The 14,928-nt window shown below is 41.7% G+C and overlaps 1 protein-coding gene across 4 annotated transcripts in view; it reads right to left on the bottom strand.

Moving 5' to 3' along the window:
- Positions 1 to 12,440: 12,440 nt before the first annotated feature.
- The window catches only part of LOC120729128 (phospholipid phosphatase-related protein type 2-like), a 57,231-nt gene continuing 54,743 nt past the window's right edge, over positions 12,441 to 14,928 (bottom strand). For 2 of the 4 annotated variants that reach the window (XM_040024597.1, XM_040024600.1), the window contains one exon: positions 14,395 to 14,881. In XM_040024597.1, coding sequence (XP_039880531.1) covers positions 14,630 to 14,881 — 252 coding nt within the window. In that variant the 3' untranslated portion in view covers positions 14,395 to 14,629. Of the gene's footprint in view, positions 12,943 to 14,394; positions 14,882 to 14,928 lie in introns of those variants that run through there. The other 2 variants (XM_040024598.1, XM_040024599.1) reach the window with 2 other exon arrangements.

A 14,928-nucleotide genomic window follows, 5' to 3' on the forward strand; every position in this document is an offset into this window, starting at 1 on the left:
TGCTGCTACGGGCATCAAACACACATTTTTAGCAAGATTTGAAAATAGGAATGCAACAGTGGTTGCAAGTGCAGCGGTACGATGCTTATGCACAGTTATAATATAATATATTATCCCCTTGCCTGGGGGATGTGAAGTCCAGGAACACACGGCTAGTTTTTTTCTTTTAACTTGAAATTTCTGCTCAGCTTCAGGAAAATGTTCAGTGCAGAGTGTGAAGGTCTGTGAAAGACACCCATCAACTGATAAGATTATAGGATCACTTGTGTGCACGACTGAATGACAAGGATATGCAATCAAGAATTTGGAATTAACGTCTAAGTCTGAAGACTTTTGTGTTAAGCTCCCTGAACTAATGCCTGGGGGTTTAGCTTAGTGGCATGGTACAAGTCTTTCCCACCAGCACCTCTGCAGGGGAGGCAGAATCTAGCCAATGACACAAACTCATTTCCTCCACAGGTGTAAAGGGTTGACATGGTTGATAAAACTGCGATGATAAAACCCTTTCATTGGCTGGATTGGATTTGGGCTCCTGCTAGCCTCGATTGGATTCTATTTAAAAATAAAAACCCTTTCTGATTAAACAAAATAAGCCTTTGCCATAAAAAGTCACCTCTGGGCGCTTAATTAAAAATCACCAAATGCCTCAGTTTGACTATACATTTAAATGTGTCTGCCTGGGCTCTGAGCAATGTTCTGTTTATGGTCCAGTGCTGATGATAAAGCTTCCGCTCGACTACGCGTATTCTCAAGCAATAACATCCACATCTGTATTATCAACCCAAGAATACCCGTGGTCGAGACAGGAGCAGAAATGCCCACCTCCTCCCCTCTATTACTTTCTTTCTCCTCTCGACTGTGGAGCTCACTTTCCTTTTCTGTGTGCTTCCCTTCAGCTTCTGCACTCTGAATAAGATTGCAGTGTTGAAGTAGGTCTGTGTGGAGGCACATCTTTAAGGACAGCACCTGGGATAAAAGAGACAAAAGAGATCATTTTTCTTTTTCATTTTTTATCCTTGAATGACAAGGGAGCGGCATTGCTCTGAGGTTATAATACGCATTTAACACACGCAGTCACATCTCGAGCACACTGTTAGACTGATAGCCCGACTGTAAGCAACAGCAACGCATACATCCACACACAGACACGCAGGCAGCCTGCTATGCGTCTGTACCTGAGCTGCACCAAGTAAACAGATTACACTGCCAACAGCTAGTCCCTGTGCTCTCCCCAGTATCAAGCAACCATTTAGCCAAGCGCTGAGGGAGAGGGCAGGCTCACCAATTATCAAATAGGTGTCAGTATGTGTTACACTGCACTGAGGGGAGAGAGTGATTACCAAACAGATGTTTAGTCCTCACCTCCATCCTCCCCTCCTCACCCGCTGTCTTCCTTCATACTGTTTACGACTCCGTTTGACCATCTATTCCCTTCTTCCTTTGCTTTGTCTCCTCTCCCCTCAACTATTGTTGGACCACTTCCCTGGATACGTCCCCCATCTCCTCCCCACCTCAACACACACTCTCTTTCTCTCTTGCTTGGTCCGTCCCATGGAGAATAAGCTCTACTCTCCCCTATCCACACTTGCCAATTAGAGCCACAGTAGCTGTCAGTCAATAGCTGAGGAGGAGAGAATGAGGGAGAAGGAGATTTTATTGGGAAAAGAGGGGGTGGGAGTTGTCGGGGTTACATCAGCACCACAGACAGTTCCCCCCGGAAACAAACTAGTTTACAAACCTGACTTGATGCACTCTCTTTTCTTTTCTTTTTCTCCTCTCATCTCTCACTTTTCCACTTAACCTTTCCTCTCTAATCATTGTGATCCCTCTGCTGCCTTTCTCTCTCTTTGCCACGCATTTACCCTTTTATCCCTTTGTTATCCTCGCATCAGCTTGTTTATCCATTTGCACACACACGAACCAATCACCTATCAGAGGTGCACTTCAGGGAACCTGACACCCCTCAAAAGTTCCCATTTGCCACTGACAAAACCCCTCACCTCTCAGACTCTGGTGATAGTCTACTTCCTATCCTGCTGTCATTCTGCGAGAAGTGCCAAAACTAGCTAGGGCCATCACATCGACAAGATCTTGACGCCTCCCTCATTACCTATACTTCTCTAGTCTTCTCGCCTCATCTCTCCCCTTCGCATCTTGCCTCTTCCTCCATCCCAACTGTCCATGTCTGGGCTGCTGATGATGACAACTCAAGTGGACGTGTCTTCTGTTCTCACCAAGAGCTGTGAAGAGATGTACGTAGGTGTCAGAGATCTGGTGTAAAAATACACCCTGCTGCTGCCCTCTTCACTACTCAGGACCGGTCTGTGTCTGCTCGGTGTCACTGGAATGTCTTCGTGTAATTTGAAGACATGCTTCAGTGTGGTTTTAGCCGTGTATGCGGGGGTTAAGCTATGATAGCAAGACACTCACATATGGGTGTGCCTGTGGCAGCAGTTTTGAGTGTACAGACAGGCAGGCCTTTTTTCCTCGCCTCCCTTTTACGTTCACAATCATATGAACTTGCCCTGCATGCACATTTTATAATTCTAATAATTTCTGCATAGACTTGGTAAGAACTTCATTTCGCAGCGAACGACATCTGGCTCGCATTTATAAGAAAATCCATTTCCTGAATTGACTTGATTGAAATTGAACTGGCTCCAGCTGGAGGGCCTAATGAAAGAAAATCGGTCTGTGTTTCATATTTATGTCTGATGCAACAGACTTATCAATCATTTAATGTACCTGGTATTTCAGATAGGATGCAGAATCACAAGTGGCTGTGCCAGGGGCAAAGACAAGACAGTCTTGAGATGGAGACAGACTAAGCGGATGCTGAGCTGCTGCTTGCACATTACTGCTTAATTGCTTGGAACTAAAGGCACTGTTATGAGGATGTTTATGCTTATGCCTGCAACAGCAAATCTTTCCAGTCATTTTTTTTTCTTTTTTGCTACACTGTGGGGTCTCATAGTCACCACACAGACAAAAACTAAACGACCCAGTGATGGCAATTGCAAAAAATTCAGCCTATAGTGCAGAATAAGAATCCAACCCATCAGCCTTGGGCCAAACTTTTAGTGACAAACTTAAAAGAGACACTTTGGGTTCTTTAATCTTAATGCATAGGCTCCAGTTGGCCTACTAGCCCAGATAACCAGACAACCACACACACCACTGTAAAAATTGCAGATAGCCAGCACCTGTCCCCTACGTGACAGGCTTGGATATTAAGCTTTCTTTGTTTGTAAATACATCCGCTTCTACTGACAAGGAGAACCCAGTTCAGAGTGGCAGGCGTGGATTGAATCCTTAACCCTTTGCAGGGAGCGTGAAAGAGATTTTTAAGCATCTTTTCTTTTTTCTTTTTTTCGTTCTTCTTCCCCCCCCCCCCCAACCGGATACAAAGGAGGAAGACACGTTGGCATGCTGTTGTGGTTAAATATTAGCCTAAGCTGCATGCAGGTACAATTCGCATCAAGTAATCTGATAGGCACTTGGGAGTGAGGCTGCTGGGACCAACCTGTTTAGTTATCAAATCCTAAAGCGTGCCAGCGACAAATTGATAGGGCGTAATCTCATGCCATGCTGTGCTGCAAAGCGGCTAATGAAGCAGAAATCTACAAGTCTTGTTTTCTTCACTTCAGGGATTATCAACAAAATATCTTTAATAAACAGGACAGTGTAAAGTGACGGGACCCTGAGCAACAACGCCGTGCTGCGAACTATGCCCAAATCGCTTTTCGTGGTTAATGAAAGCGAAAAAAAACAAAGACATTTAACTTACCGCCACGTCCACCTTTATGTCAGCTGAAAAAGCCGCTCCATATGCTGTACAACGTATCCATGCTCAAGTGTGGTGATAATAGACTGTGCTGTGCAGGGAAACGCCCCCCTCCCCGCTATTCCTTTTCTCCACTGTGCGCTCCTCACCCTGCATGTGGGGAATCACATAACCACTCCTTGTTTTTTCCATTCTCTCCGAGGGAGGGATGGAGCGATGGAGCCTATGCAGCAGCATCACTATCCCATGCCATGCAACTCATCTGCAACCTCTCACCTCTCTTTTCCTCCTCCTCTGATTCTTATCCCCTCCTCCTCTTCTCTTTCTTTCTTTCTTGTCCATGCCTCCATAAAACCACGCCGACAAGGACCAATGCCCCCCGCCCATAGTGCAGCGGTCCCCAAGTCCAGGGCCATAATGAACCACTGGCAGGCCCTAGAGAAAGAAAATAGAAATATTGGCTTTACACATCGAATGCAACACTGGTTGATTAATTCGCCCCGCTGGCTGTAGCACACGGTGCCTTTTTGTTGTTGTTGTTGTTGTTGTTGTTTTTAATTTTCCTATGCAAAAAATATTATATGTGGGCGGCTTTCACACGAAATCTGTATTTATCACAGGTGTCACGTTTTGTAGTTCATTGTTCGTGGATTCGTGATGCTTTGAGCCCGCAGCAGTCTGACTAATATTCTAAATAATGTGAGTGAACAAACCTGGAAAACACAATGCAATCTGGAGCAACAGCCAGGTTTTAATCTTTCACGATATTGCTTCAACCCCATGGTCATTTTAGATTTTAGTTTGTGCTGTTATTGACTTAAAGGTCTGGGCTGTTGCAGTGCGTTACATTTGGCATTACATATACTTACCGTTGGCTCAGTTTGTTTTAAAATCTCATTTAGCTGCGTCTCTTTGGAGGGGAAACCGAATGTAGTACTTATTTGCCCACTTAAAAGAGGGTTCTGTTGTTTGTCATTGTTGTTGATGTTGATTTAATGGGACCATTTTAAAATTTACTGCCAGCAACACATTTTATATTCACTCTGTGTTTCATTATTCTTCATCAAATAACACTCCTTTTGGGGGAGAACTGAGGATATCTGTAGTTGTGGAAGTGATATCTTTCCTCAGTCTTGCTCAACAGTTCAAGGCTTTTAGAATGTTGTATTTTTCATTGCACAATGGGCCAGATGTTTTTATATAGGTGACAGATATGATATGCAGCCAGCCCAGTTTTGCACCTGGACGCTCGTACTGTGTGCACAAGGTTTCTTGGCATTACCTTGCTTAAATAAGAAAGGCCTACACTGGAAAAGATTTTGTCGTGATTGCAGCATACGTTAGTCCAAAACACACGTATCCTGTGCAGCATTGGCGCTGCCTTCACAGAAGTTTGAGTCATCCATGCCGTGCTAGGTGGTCCCCTTGGTCTTTGGGCTGCAGGGTGTGGCATCCACCGTTTCTCAAAAAGAATTTTAGCTTTTGATTGGTTACCTGATAGTACAACTTTTCTGCCCATCTAAAGTGAGCTTGGGAGTGGCATTTCTGGCTCTTGTTCATATTTGTTTTATCTTTGCGTGACAGAGATTTAACTTTCATTCATGGATGCAGAGACCAACTGTGTTCACTGACAGCGATTTTCGGATGTGTCGCTGAGCCCACTTTTCAGCGGTTTTCAGTAGAATCCTCACTGCAACCCAAACGGATAAAAGATTTCGACCACTTAGTGTAGATTTACAGATTTCTCACTACAGAGAATGAATCTGGATTCTCAGAGTGTTTTAATGACAATGTATACCACAGACTACGTATTCTTCCAATTATCGTGTGTGTATTTATAGTTGCACTTGATTAAGGGCGTTTGCTGCAGAGTCTCAAAAAGATTTCTACTGTATATTCCCCGGTGGCGTGTCTGTGTTCCTTTTAACAATCTTTCTCTTATATATTCAGCGGATGGTCTTCCTTATTAGACATACTGGATAGGATTGGTGGTAAAGACATTTTTGCTCATCTCCTCATTTGGTGGTGTGTAAAAGGGCTGACCGCTCAAAACCATTAGAGTGTGTGCATGTGTATGATTGCCAAGTGCTCAGTAATGGCCGACACACGAGATAGTCTGTATACACCCTTTTCTAGTAACTTTTGTGTATGATTTGTTTTTTAATCCATTTCTTTCTTTGTGCCTTACTGTCTCTGATTTGGTCAGAGGCATCAGTAACAATAGCAGAAAGGCAGCAAACATGTAAATTTAATGTTTGAGAGCCCAGAAGGCTGATGCTGTAAGGCACTGGAGCCTCCAGGGCCATAAAATAAATGAAAGCATATTTCTTCAAATCAGCAGCCATAGCGTCTCTGTATCTCTCTCCTTTCTCTTTTGGACACACACACATATATATATACACTCACACACAAACGTGTATATATGTGCACTCACACTCGCAGTGTTAATGGCTTCATAATTGTCAGAGGCAGACCACTGAGGATAATCAGGAGACTGCAGCAAGGCAACAACCACTATTTGGAATTTACTATGACAGATAGTGCCTTTTTATTACTCAGAGGCCTCTGGTTTGTTTTGGGATGCGATAAACCACACTCATTTGACTACCCCCCCCCCGCCCTTGATACTTCTCTTTCTCTTTCCCTCTCTCATCCTCAGTCTCTGCTTCTTTTTCTCTGTCTCTCTCTCAAACACACATGCATAGCGGTTCAGTCCCAGACAGCGTGTGACTCAGGGATCAAGGCCATTACTACCAAACACTTAGTCAGGGAGTAAAGTTCAGCTTATCACAGGAAATCACAGACACGCACACACACAAAGGCGCACACAGACAAGCACGAACGTACTCAAGGAAACGCACACATAGAAGCGCAGTCAGTCATACATGACCCTTTAATACATAAATTGAATGCCTATGAGCAGTTTGGTCTCGGGTGAGAGCCAGACATGTTTTACATTTTTCATTTTTTTCCCTCAGAAGGTTTAATGGTGTAATTACATTTGCACTTCTTTAAAACTGTCTCACTCACGATGAACAGGTAAAGAAAAAAATCCAGATCAAAATCCATGCATCAGGTCCAGATATTCAGCTGAAGCCTCAGCACAATACAACGCAATAGCTCTTCACCAAATTCTACTTTTACAACCCTTCCTCATTTTCATTTTTTTTTTATAGTTGATTGCTCTGCTATATAACTGAGTGGATGGTCATGGCATTCTGATAAATTGCATCACTACATTTATAAAAATGCTAATTTTCTTTTGTCCTTTTGTGTGTGTATGTGCTGAAAGTAGTATATGTAGAAGAGCTGTTGTACTAGGCAGTATTAGATTTCACACATGTATTTTGATGTTAATGTAACATCAGTCTGCTCTCCCAGCCTGGCTAACTCATTCTTTCTAACTCCACCTCAGATTTGTTCCATTTTCAAGCTTGTTGTCTTCAGATCCAAGTGCTTTGAGGCAATTTATAAAACTTCACACGGCTCCCTCTGGAACCACAAAAGGCTTTATACTACTTTTTTTTTGTTTTTTATACTTGTAGTACTCCTCCCCAAGACATTTAATAAGATTTTGATGTTTAAAATCAGTGGAATCCTTTCTCTTTCACACAGGTATCTTAACAGATATGTGTGCTTCTCGTGTTCGCGTGTTTACGTCTCGCGCATTATGTTCTGTCATAACCGCTGATCTATCTCTGACTGCACTTAAAGTGATATTAACACATTCTAATCACCCAAATCAAGTTCATCATTCATCTCAGATGGCCTATATCAGCTCTAGTGGCTTGACATGTTACAAAATATCCATCCTGTTTTCTCAGTGTCTAGCTTTGAGAGAGAATTACTCATGTCCAAAACACTAATTTAACAGTCACAAGTCATTAGAATAGCACACGTAAATTATTAAATTGAGTGGTTTTGCACTCTGAGGCAGAACTTCAAGATGTAAGTGATTCATACTCTAATTGGAGTGGATGTGTGCTTTTGCTCAGTAGCCAGTTCGTACGATTGGGAATGGGGATGCTGGCAATCAGGATGTAGAAAATGTGTGTGTGTGTCTGTTAGTGTGTGTATGTGTGTGTCAGTGTTAACAAGAGAGACAAATAGGAACAGAGAGAGAAGCAGGTGCATCACTAATGGCTTTTTAAAAAGGTTACAGCGTAGCGCTCTTCTTTTCTAATGGGGCTCTGGCTGTGCTTGAGAAGCAATTTCCGGAAAAGATAATGTTGTCGAGAGAGTGCAGAGAGTTCTCTGTTTGCGTGTGTGTGTGTGCGTGCGTGCGTGCATGTGTGTATTTGTGTTGTTATTAACAAGACTGACAAACACAAACTCAAAGGAACACAAAGAGGGGCGGGAAGAGATTGGGGCAATTGAGAGAGAAAAGAGAGGGAGAGAAATTGCCTTTGTCTTTATTGCAAAGTAATTGTGCCATATTGCATTGCATTTATTAGTTGATGAATAATGCCTGCTCCCGGGCCAGCAGAGGTCTCAAGCCACAATAAATAAATAAATAAAATTTTCTCTTTTAGCATATTTTTACATTCATAATGTGGGGTTTGATTTCATAAACATTAAAGCTGGTGAGTCCTGAAAGCTCCTCTCTTGCGCTTCCCTTTCCCAGTAACCATGGTAAACAGTGCCACCCTGTGTCCACAGTTATCTGCTTCAACGTTTTGAGCCACGTTTCTGCAGATTCACAAGGAATAAAGCTGCAATCCCGAAATGCTGCAGATTTTAATAGTATATTGATAAAGACAGATCTAGACAAATGTACTTCCAAGTGCGCGTTAGATAATTAAATGCAAGTGCATATGTAAATACATTTCATGTGTTGATTAGTACATCTTAAACAAGAAGTTCAATTAAGACCACTAAGGGGCAGTACTTTCCCATTACTGCCTGCATGCTTTACAACAAACCCTGTAGTGTTTACACTGTGAAATTGACAAAATTAGTAACAGTCGGCTTTTCAGAATGTGATGTTGATGAGAATTTTATTATTTTATATTTATTTATTATTTTCCTAAAAAGGAAATGAGTGAAGCAATCACAGATGCAGACTAATTGTGGTTGTTGTGGTATCTCCAGGAACACTTCACATAAGAGAAACCCTTTTTGTGAAGCGTAGTGAGAATCTAAGATCACAGTTTGAGTCAAGCCCTAATTTCTAATATAAAGTCTTTTTGTGTCGAAATAGCAAAACGGTGTGCTGTACAATACACTGAGTACTTGTAGTATGTATTGTGCAGATGTGTGAAACTGGATCATGACTCCAGAACCTGAGCACAGACAGATCTTTCCCACAGATCATCGCATGTCATGACATACAGCAGCAGGAAAAATGGAAATTGAATTCCATCTAGTGGCGTGCTGGGTCACAGTCACACTGTCCCGGCTAGAATTCTTGTAATCAGTCACGCCGGTGTTTCATTTAAAATGTCTAACACCAATCAGCTGCAATGTTAAAATCACCAGCCTTATATTCTGTCTGTCTAGTTCTGACTCTAGACACCTCTAGCAGTGCCCTGTGGTTGGATAACCACTGTGGATCTCGTTTATTTCAGTCAGAGACATTATAATAGAGAGACATGGCACTCATATTCAAATCTATGGCACAATTACACAATGGAAAAAATGGTGATATTAGTTTAATTTCCAGGGGGGAAAAATGAGTTTTTAGAAATTCTTTTAGGGGCAAAGTCAGCACACCACTGCAGCTGTTTTTATTGAATTTGTCCCATGATGGGTTGAGATGATTTGGGCATGTAAAGAGGAGGGATAGTAGATTCATTTATTTCAGCCTGTACTACTTGATTATTCCAGCATCGACCATCATAACATACACTGGCATCAAAAGACTTTCCTTGTAGACCTTCACTGGCTTAAAATAGTTTAAAAATTATTATTGCTGGTTGTTAAATCGCTGCACAGTCGGTTTGTGGATGCGGTCTGCATCCATAAACTGCTGACTCCATATAATATTGCCTGAGATCTTCCAACATGACCTTTATAAGTAATGCCAAAGGCTCGTCAGGTCACTAAAGGTGATCAAGCCCGTGCGCTCTCAGCAGCACGAATGTGTAATTCCCTGCACGAAGAACTCAGATAAGTGTGATTTATTTGTATTGTTTTGCTTCTTTAAACCATGTGTACTTGTTTTCGCTTGTTTCCACTGAATTTGAAATTGCTTTAAGTTCCAGTGAAGTTATTTTTGCATTTTTCAAATTTGGACATTCTTATTCTTTAGCACTTTGTATCTTTACTTTGTTCTATAAAAATCCAAAAAAGTCAAAGCGAAATAAAGGGTGCTGTCAGGGAAGAGGAAAAGAGGAAGACCACAGAGACGCTTCATGGATGTAGTGAAGGAGGAGATTGATTTTTCTGGTCACTGTTGTCAAGATTAACAGAAACCATTTGTCCATTTTCTTCAGCTATCTAATTCAGGGTCACGGGGGAGGCTAAAATAGGGCAAGTAAAGGGTACACCTGGGACATGTGATTCAGCGCTAACACAGAGAGAGACCTATGGCTGGTTTAGTATTGCTAATAAACCTAACCCTGTGCATGTCATTAGACTGTGGGTGGAATTACACGGAAAAGCCTCAGCCGCCTGTGGATTTGAACCCAGGACTCAGGGGTGGCTGTAGCTGGGGGTAGTTGGGTTTGGCTAGAATGGGTCATCTACTAATTGGTGGGTGGTTGGTGGTTTGATCCAGACTGCATGCAGAATTCTTGTAATGGGGCAAGATACTAACCCCAAGTTGCTCTTTGACATAGAGTATGAATGTATGTTAATGTTATATAAAAAGCACTAAAGCATAGTGAATATTTGTGTGAATGGCAAGTTATATAAAGTGCTTTGACTGCTCAGGCAGAGTAGAAAAGTGCTATATAAGAACCGGTCCATTTACCATTCTTGCTAGCTGCCCAACTGAAACAAATTGTCCAAAAACTGTCACTTGCATGTGCAGCATGCACCACTACTGAATGTCCGGTATTTCAAATAAGACCATGTAACAAAAAAAGAGTAAAACATAAAATCTATATCCTCATTAACGGTAGCAAGGAATTCAACTAAATCACACACAAAACAAAGTGAAAATTAGAAAATGTAATTCACCAAGCGGTGTGTTATAATTGTGATTTATTTTGGTAAATAAATACAAAACAGTGACATTTCAACATGAAAATAACATTATTTAGACAGTTATGGTATTCTCTATCTCTTCAGTTATTTACAAAAAAAATTCAGACTGAAAAGTTTCACCGTAGGTAATCACAGAGCTATAATGAGCACCTGCTATAACAGGCATTGTTAAGAAGCCTTGGCAGGGGTCCTTCGAAGGCCTGCAGTTACACACATGCACAAGTGTGTAATTATAGCAGCTACTTTTGACAGTTTAACTTAAGAAAACAGATTGCCAAATTAACAGTTATGCTGCCATACAATGTGCTCATTATAAACATACACACAAATATGCACACGCACGCACGCACGCACACACACGCTTAATAAAACCTTAACAACGTCTTCTTTATATAACCCAGTGTGTAGAGTAGTATACCCTCCCTGGAGTGTCCTTTTGAACTGAGCAGAAGCAAGCAAGTTGTGAGCCAAACACCCCAATTTTATGCTTTTAGATTTCACACACTTCTCCGCTGCGCTACATTCCTGCTTTAGATCAGGCTACTACTCATGTTCGTACAAGACAGCTTCAGGTAGCTTCACATTTTTCACACAATAAAACATGATGCGGTATATACTGTGTAAAAAAAACCTATATTCTGTACAAAACTATACACAGCTCAGAGGGCTTACCTCTGTCTTACACACTGGTCTGTGCCATCACTGTTAGAGAATCGGTGAGAGGAAACACTGATGGAGCTAGGAACAACTAGACAGGACAGATGCATGAACTGCAGCAAACTGATGTCATAACCACTCTTATTACAGACTAGTTTTGGAAACACCAGCTGATATAAATGTAGGAAACATCATACAGGTGTCCAGTATTTAGATAAATGTACTCTGGAATAAAAGACGATGCATGGAAGTGTTAAAAAAGGGGACGAGGGAAACAGACAAAAAAGGATTTTGTTTTTACAGACTTTCACATTGGAACAGGCAGTATGTCAAATCACAGAGCTCTCCATAATGTTTCACAGGATGGAGATTAATCCTACAGTACATTTAGAACACACACCTGAATAGAAAGGAATAAGGATATTTGGAAAGTTGGTGAAAATCAAATGCTGTTCACTTCGAGGATGAATTAAATGATGCCACAAAACACGTGGCATCACGAGCACAGCTGTGGTGTGTATAAATCTCTCTTCTATCACGTCACACAATATAAAATAAAAGAAAATAGGATACAACACAGTTTCGTGAACACTGAGTCGGTTCATCTGTGCTATAATTTACAAAAGTGCTTTCTCTTTGACACGTCTCTTATTGACTTTGAGGACAAAAGAAAATGTTAATACTCTCGAAGGTACGTGTATTCTTATTATAAAGGTCTTTGTTCTTATTCCTGTCCTCTGCTTGTTTCTATTTAATCATCCTGAGTGTTACAAAATGGTCTTGAGGGCAATTCACTTGTGCCCGGGATTTTCTTCGATCCCGAAACCCTCAGCGCTGCTGAGTTGTTTTCTTAATTGTTTTTGTTGTTGTTTTTAAAATATCAAGTCATCACCAGCCAACAGTCTTTATAGTCTTTGTGGAAAAACTGGACAAGAAAGCAGGAAACAGTATTGCTTTAACAGCTCTGGCTTTGGCGAGTCATGAAATGGGTCTTTTTCACCCAAAGGAGAAGGTAGGCCACCGTGGATGACAAACAGGACAGTGCAAGGTAAGGAGGGCAGGTCTCTGTCTCCGTCTGGTCCTTAGCAGATGGCGAATTTTGGCCAGGCTCGCCGTGTGTGATTTTTGCTGGTTTGTCTCATGTGACGGGTGGACCTTCAGACCTGGGTGGATTTGACTCGTCTGAGAGGCTTTCGTCCTTCAGGGTGGGCGTGGCAGGGCGGGGGGCACTCAGTGGGCAGGTCTAGACTGCGCTGGTGAGGCAACGTCGTGAGGGGAGGAGCACATCGGGAGGGGCGGGGGACGGGATTGGCTGATGGTCATGTGATCTCAGAATACGGTAGCCCTGGAGCCTAATGGGAGGACACAGGAAAGGGTGGGGAAGACGAGAAAGAAAATTCATATCAGAACACATTGTAAAATATTTGGGAAGTTAAATTTGAGCGAAAAGGGCAAATGAACTTGACTAGACTGAGATAATAACAGTAAAAAAAAAAAAAGCCCAGTGATGATGTCTCGACAAGAGAATGGACACACAAAGCTAGGATATCAGACAGAGATCAGAGCATCTGGTACACATTAAGACATAATGAGTCAAACAAGACAGGAAGATCATTCCATAAAAGATCCATAAAATCTGACCCCTCAAATCAGCTGACTTTTTTTTAGTATATAAAAACAAAGCCTTACAAAGTTGCTCCTTCATACTGATGTATGAAAATTTTCTCTAATAGGTTGTCTTGTTGCACATATGCTTTATGAAAATATCAATTCCACAGGTCTCTGGGTGCGTGTTGTTTTGTCACTATGGTTTTTGTATATTCACGTCAAATTGCAATCCAACCTTTGCACATACAATCACTGGCAGTCACTGGTACATCTGTTCAATTGTTTAATAATGCAAATATTTAATCACATAGCAATAATTGGGTCCATTTAGATCCATGTACACATGGTCACGCTGACATCCTGAAGTATAGTCAGACTGCTTCGAGGTAATAGAAAGTAAAGAGTAACTTTAATAACCATTAATCACAGCCAAGCTATGCAGAAGAGCATATCTGAACACATGTTAAACCTCAAAGCAGATCAGCCACAGCAGCAGAAGATCACCTGGTGTGCAACTCCTATAAATTGCACAGGAAACAGAAGATTGGAAAAATGCTGCCCGGTCTGATCAGTCTTGATTCCTGCTGCGACATTGAGACGGAATCAGAATAAAATATCAACAACATGAAAGCACTGATCCATCCTGCCTTTGATCAACAGTTCAGACTGCTGGTGTAATGGTTTGGGGAGTATTTTCTTGGCAGTCTTTGGCTCCCTTAGAACCAATTGAGCATTGTTTCACTACCACAGCCTGCCTGAGTATTGTTGCTGACCACGTCTATTCCTTTGTGAGCCGAGCAGCTATGTTCTGATGGGTTGAACATGACAATGACATCACCGTACTCCAATGGTCTCCATAGTTACCAGATCTCAATCCAATAAAGCACCTTAGGGATGCGGGGAATGGGAGACTCAGGATGTGGATGTGCAGCCAAGTAAAAATCTGCAGCAACTGTGTTTCCAGCACCTTGTTGAATCTATGCGATGAAGAATTAAGGCTATTCTGAAGGAAATGGGTGTTCATTAAAAAAAATGGTTACTTATTAGTAATGATTAGTAAAGGATTTCAACACAAAGGAATCAGAGCTGGAAAATGAACCTGGTATCAAAACAAAAGACCTTTTATATTCTACTTGTTGTGACCAGCACCTCGATCACGTGTGGATATGACCCTTAAAAGTAAATGCTTTTTTTTCTCTGTTCTTCTACATTACAGACTACATCCCATGATATTGACGCTCAAAGCTGGTTATAGAAATAAGAGAAAACATGCGTAACAAAAAAAGATCAGAAACACTGGAAAATATGTAATATGATGGCCTGTAATATGTCAAGTTTTTTTTTTTCTATAATGTTAAAAATTTATATAGTTTTTCTAAACACACTACAGCTGATTCTGAGGAGGTCAGGTTGGACGTACTCACTGATTTGTCATGGAATGAAAATGCCCAAACATTTCGATAAAAAAACAAGTACATGTACATTTAAAACATTGTTTTGATTGCTTTGGTACATTTCGTTTCCCCCACCCCTTACCTGGAGGCCACTTAACTTTTCAAGTGGACTCTCCACGCGGGGCAGGCTGAGAAGAGGCAGCCCAACGGGGGGCTCTGAGCGCTGAGGAGGTGGAGGAGTCGACGCTGCTATCTGGGTTGGCCTGAAATTGTTGATCACACATGACACCTGGTAGAGAGCAGACAAAAAAGGTGTAAAGGGAAAAGGAAGGGAGA

This window comes from Simochromis diagramma, unplaced genomic scaffold (genome assembly GCF_900408965.1).
Source record: "Simochromis diagramma unplaced genomic scaffold, fSimDia1.1 OVJJ01000302.1, whole genome shotgun sequence".
Lineage (NCBI taxonomy): Eukaryota > Metazoa > Chordata > Actinopteri > Cichliformes > Cichlidae > Simochromis > Simochromis diagramma.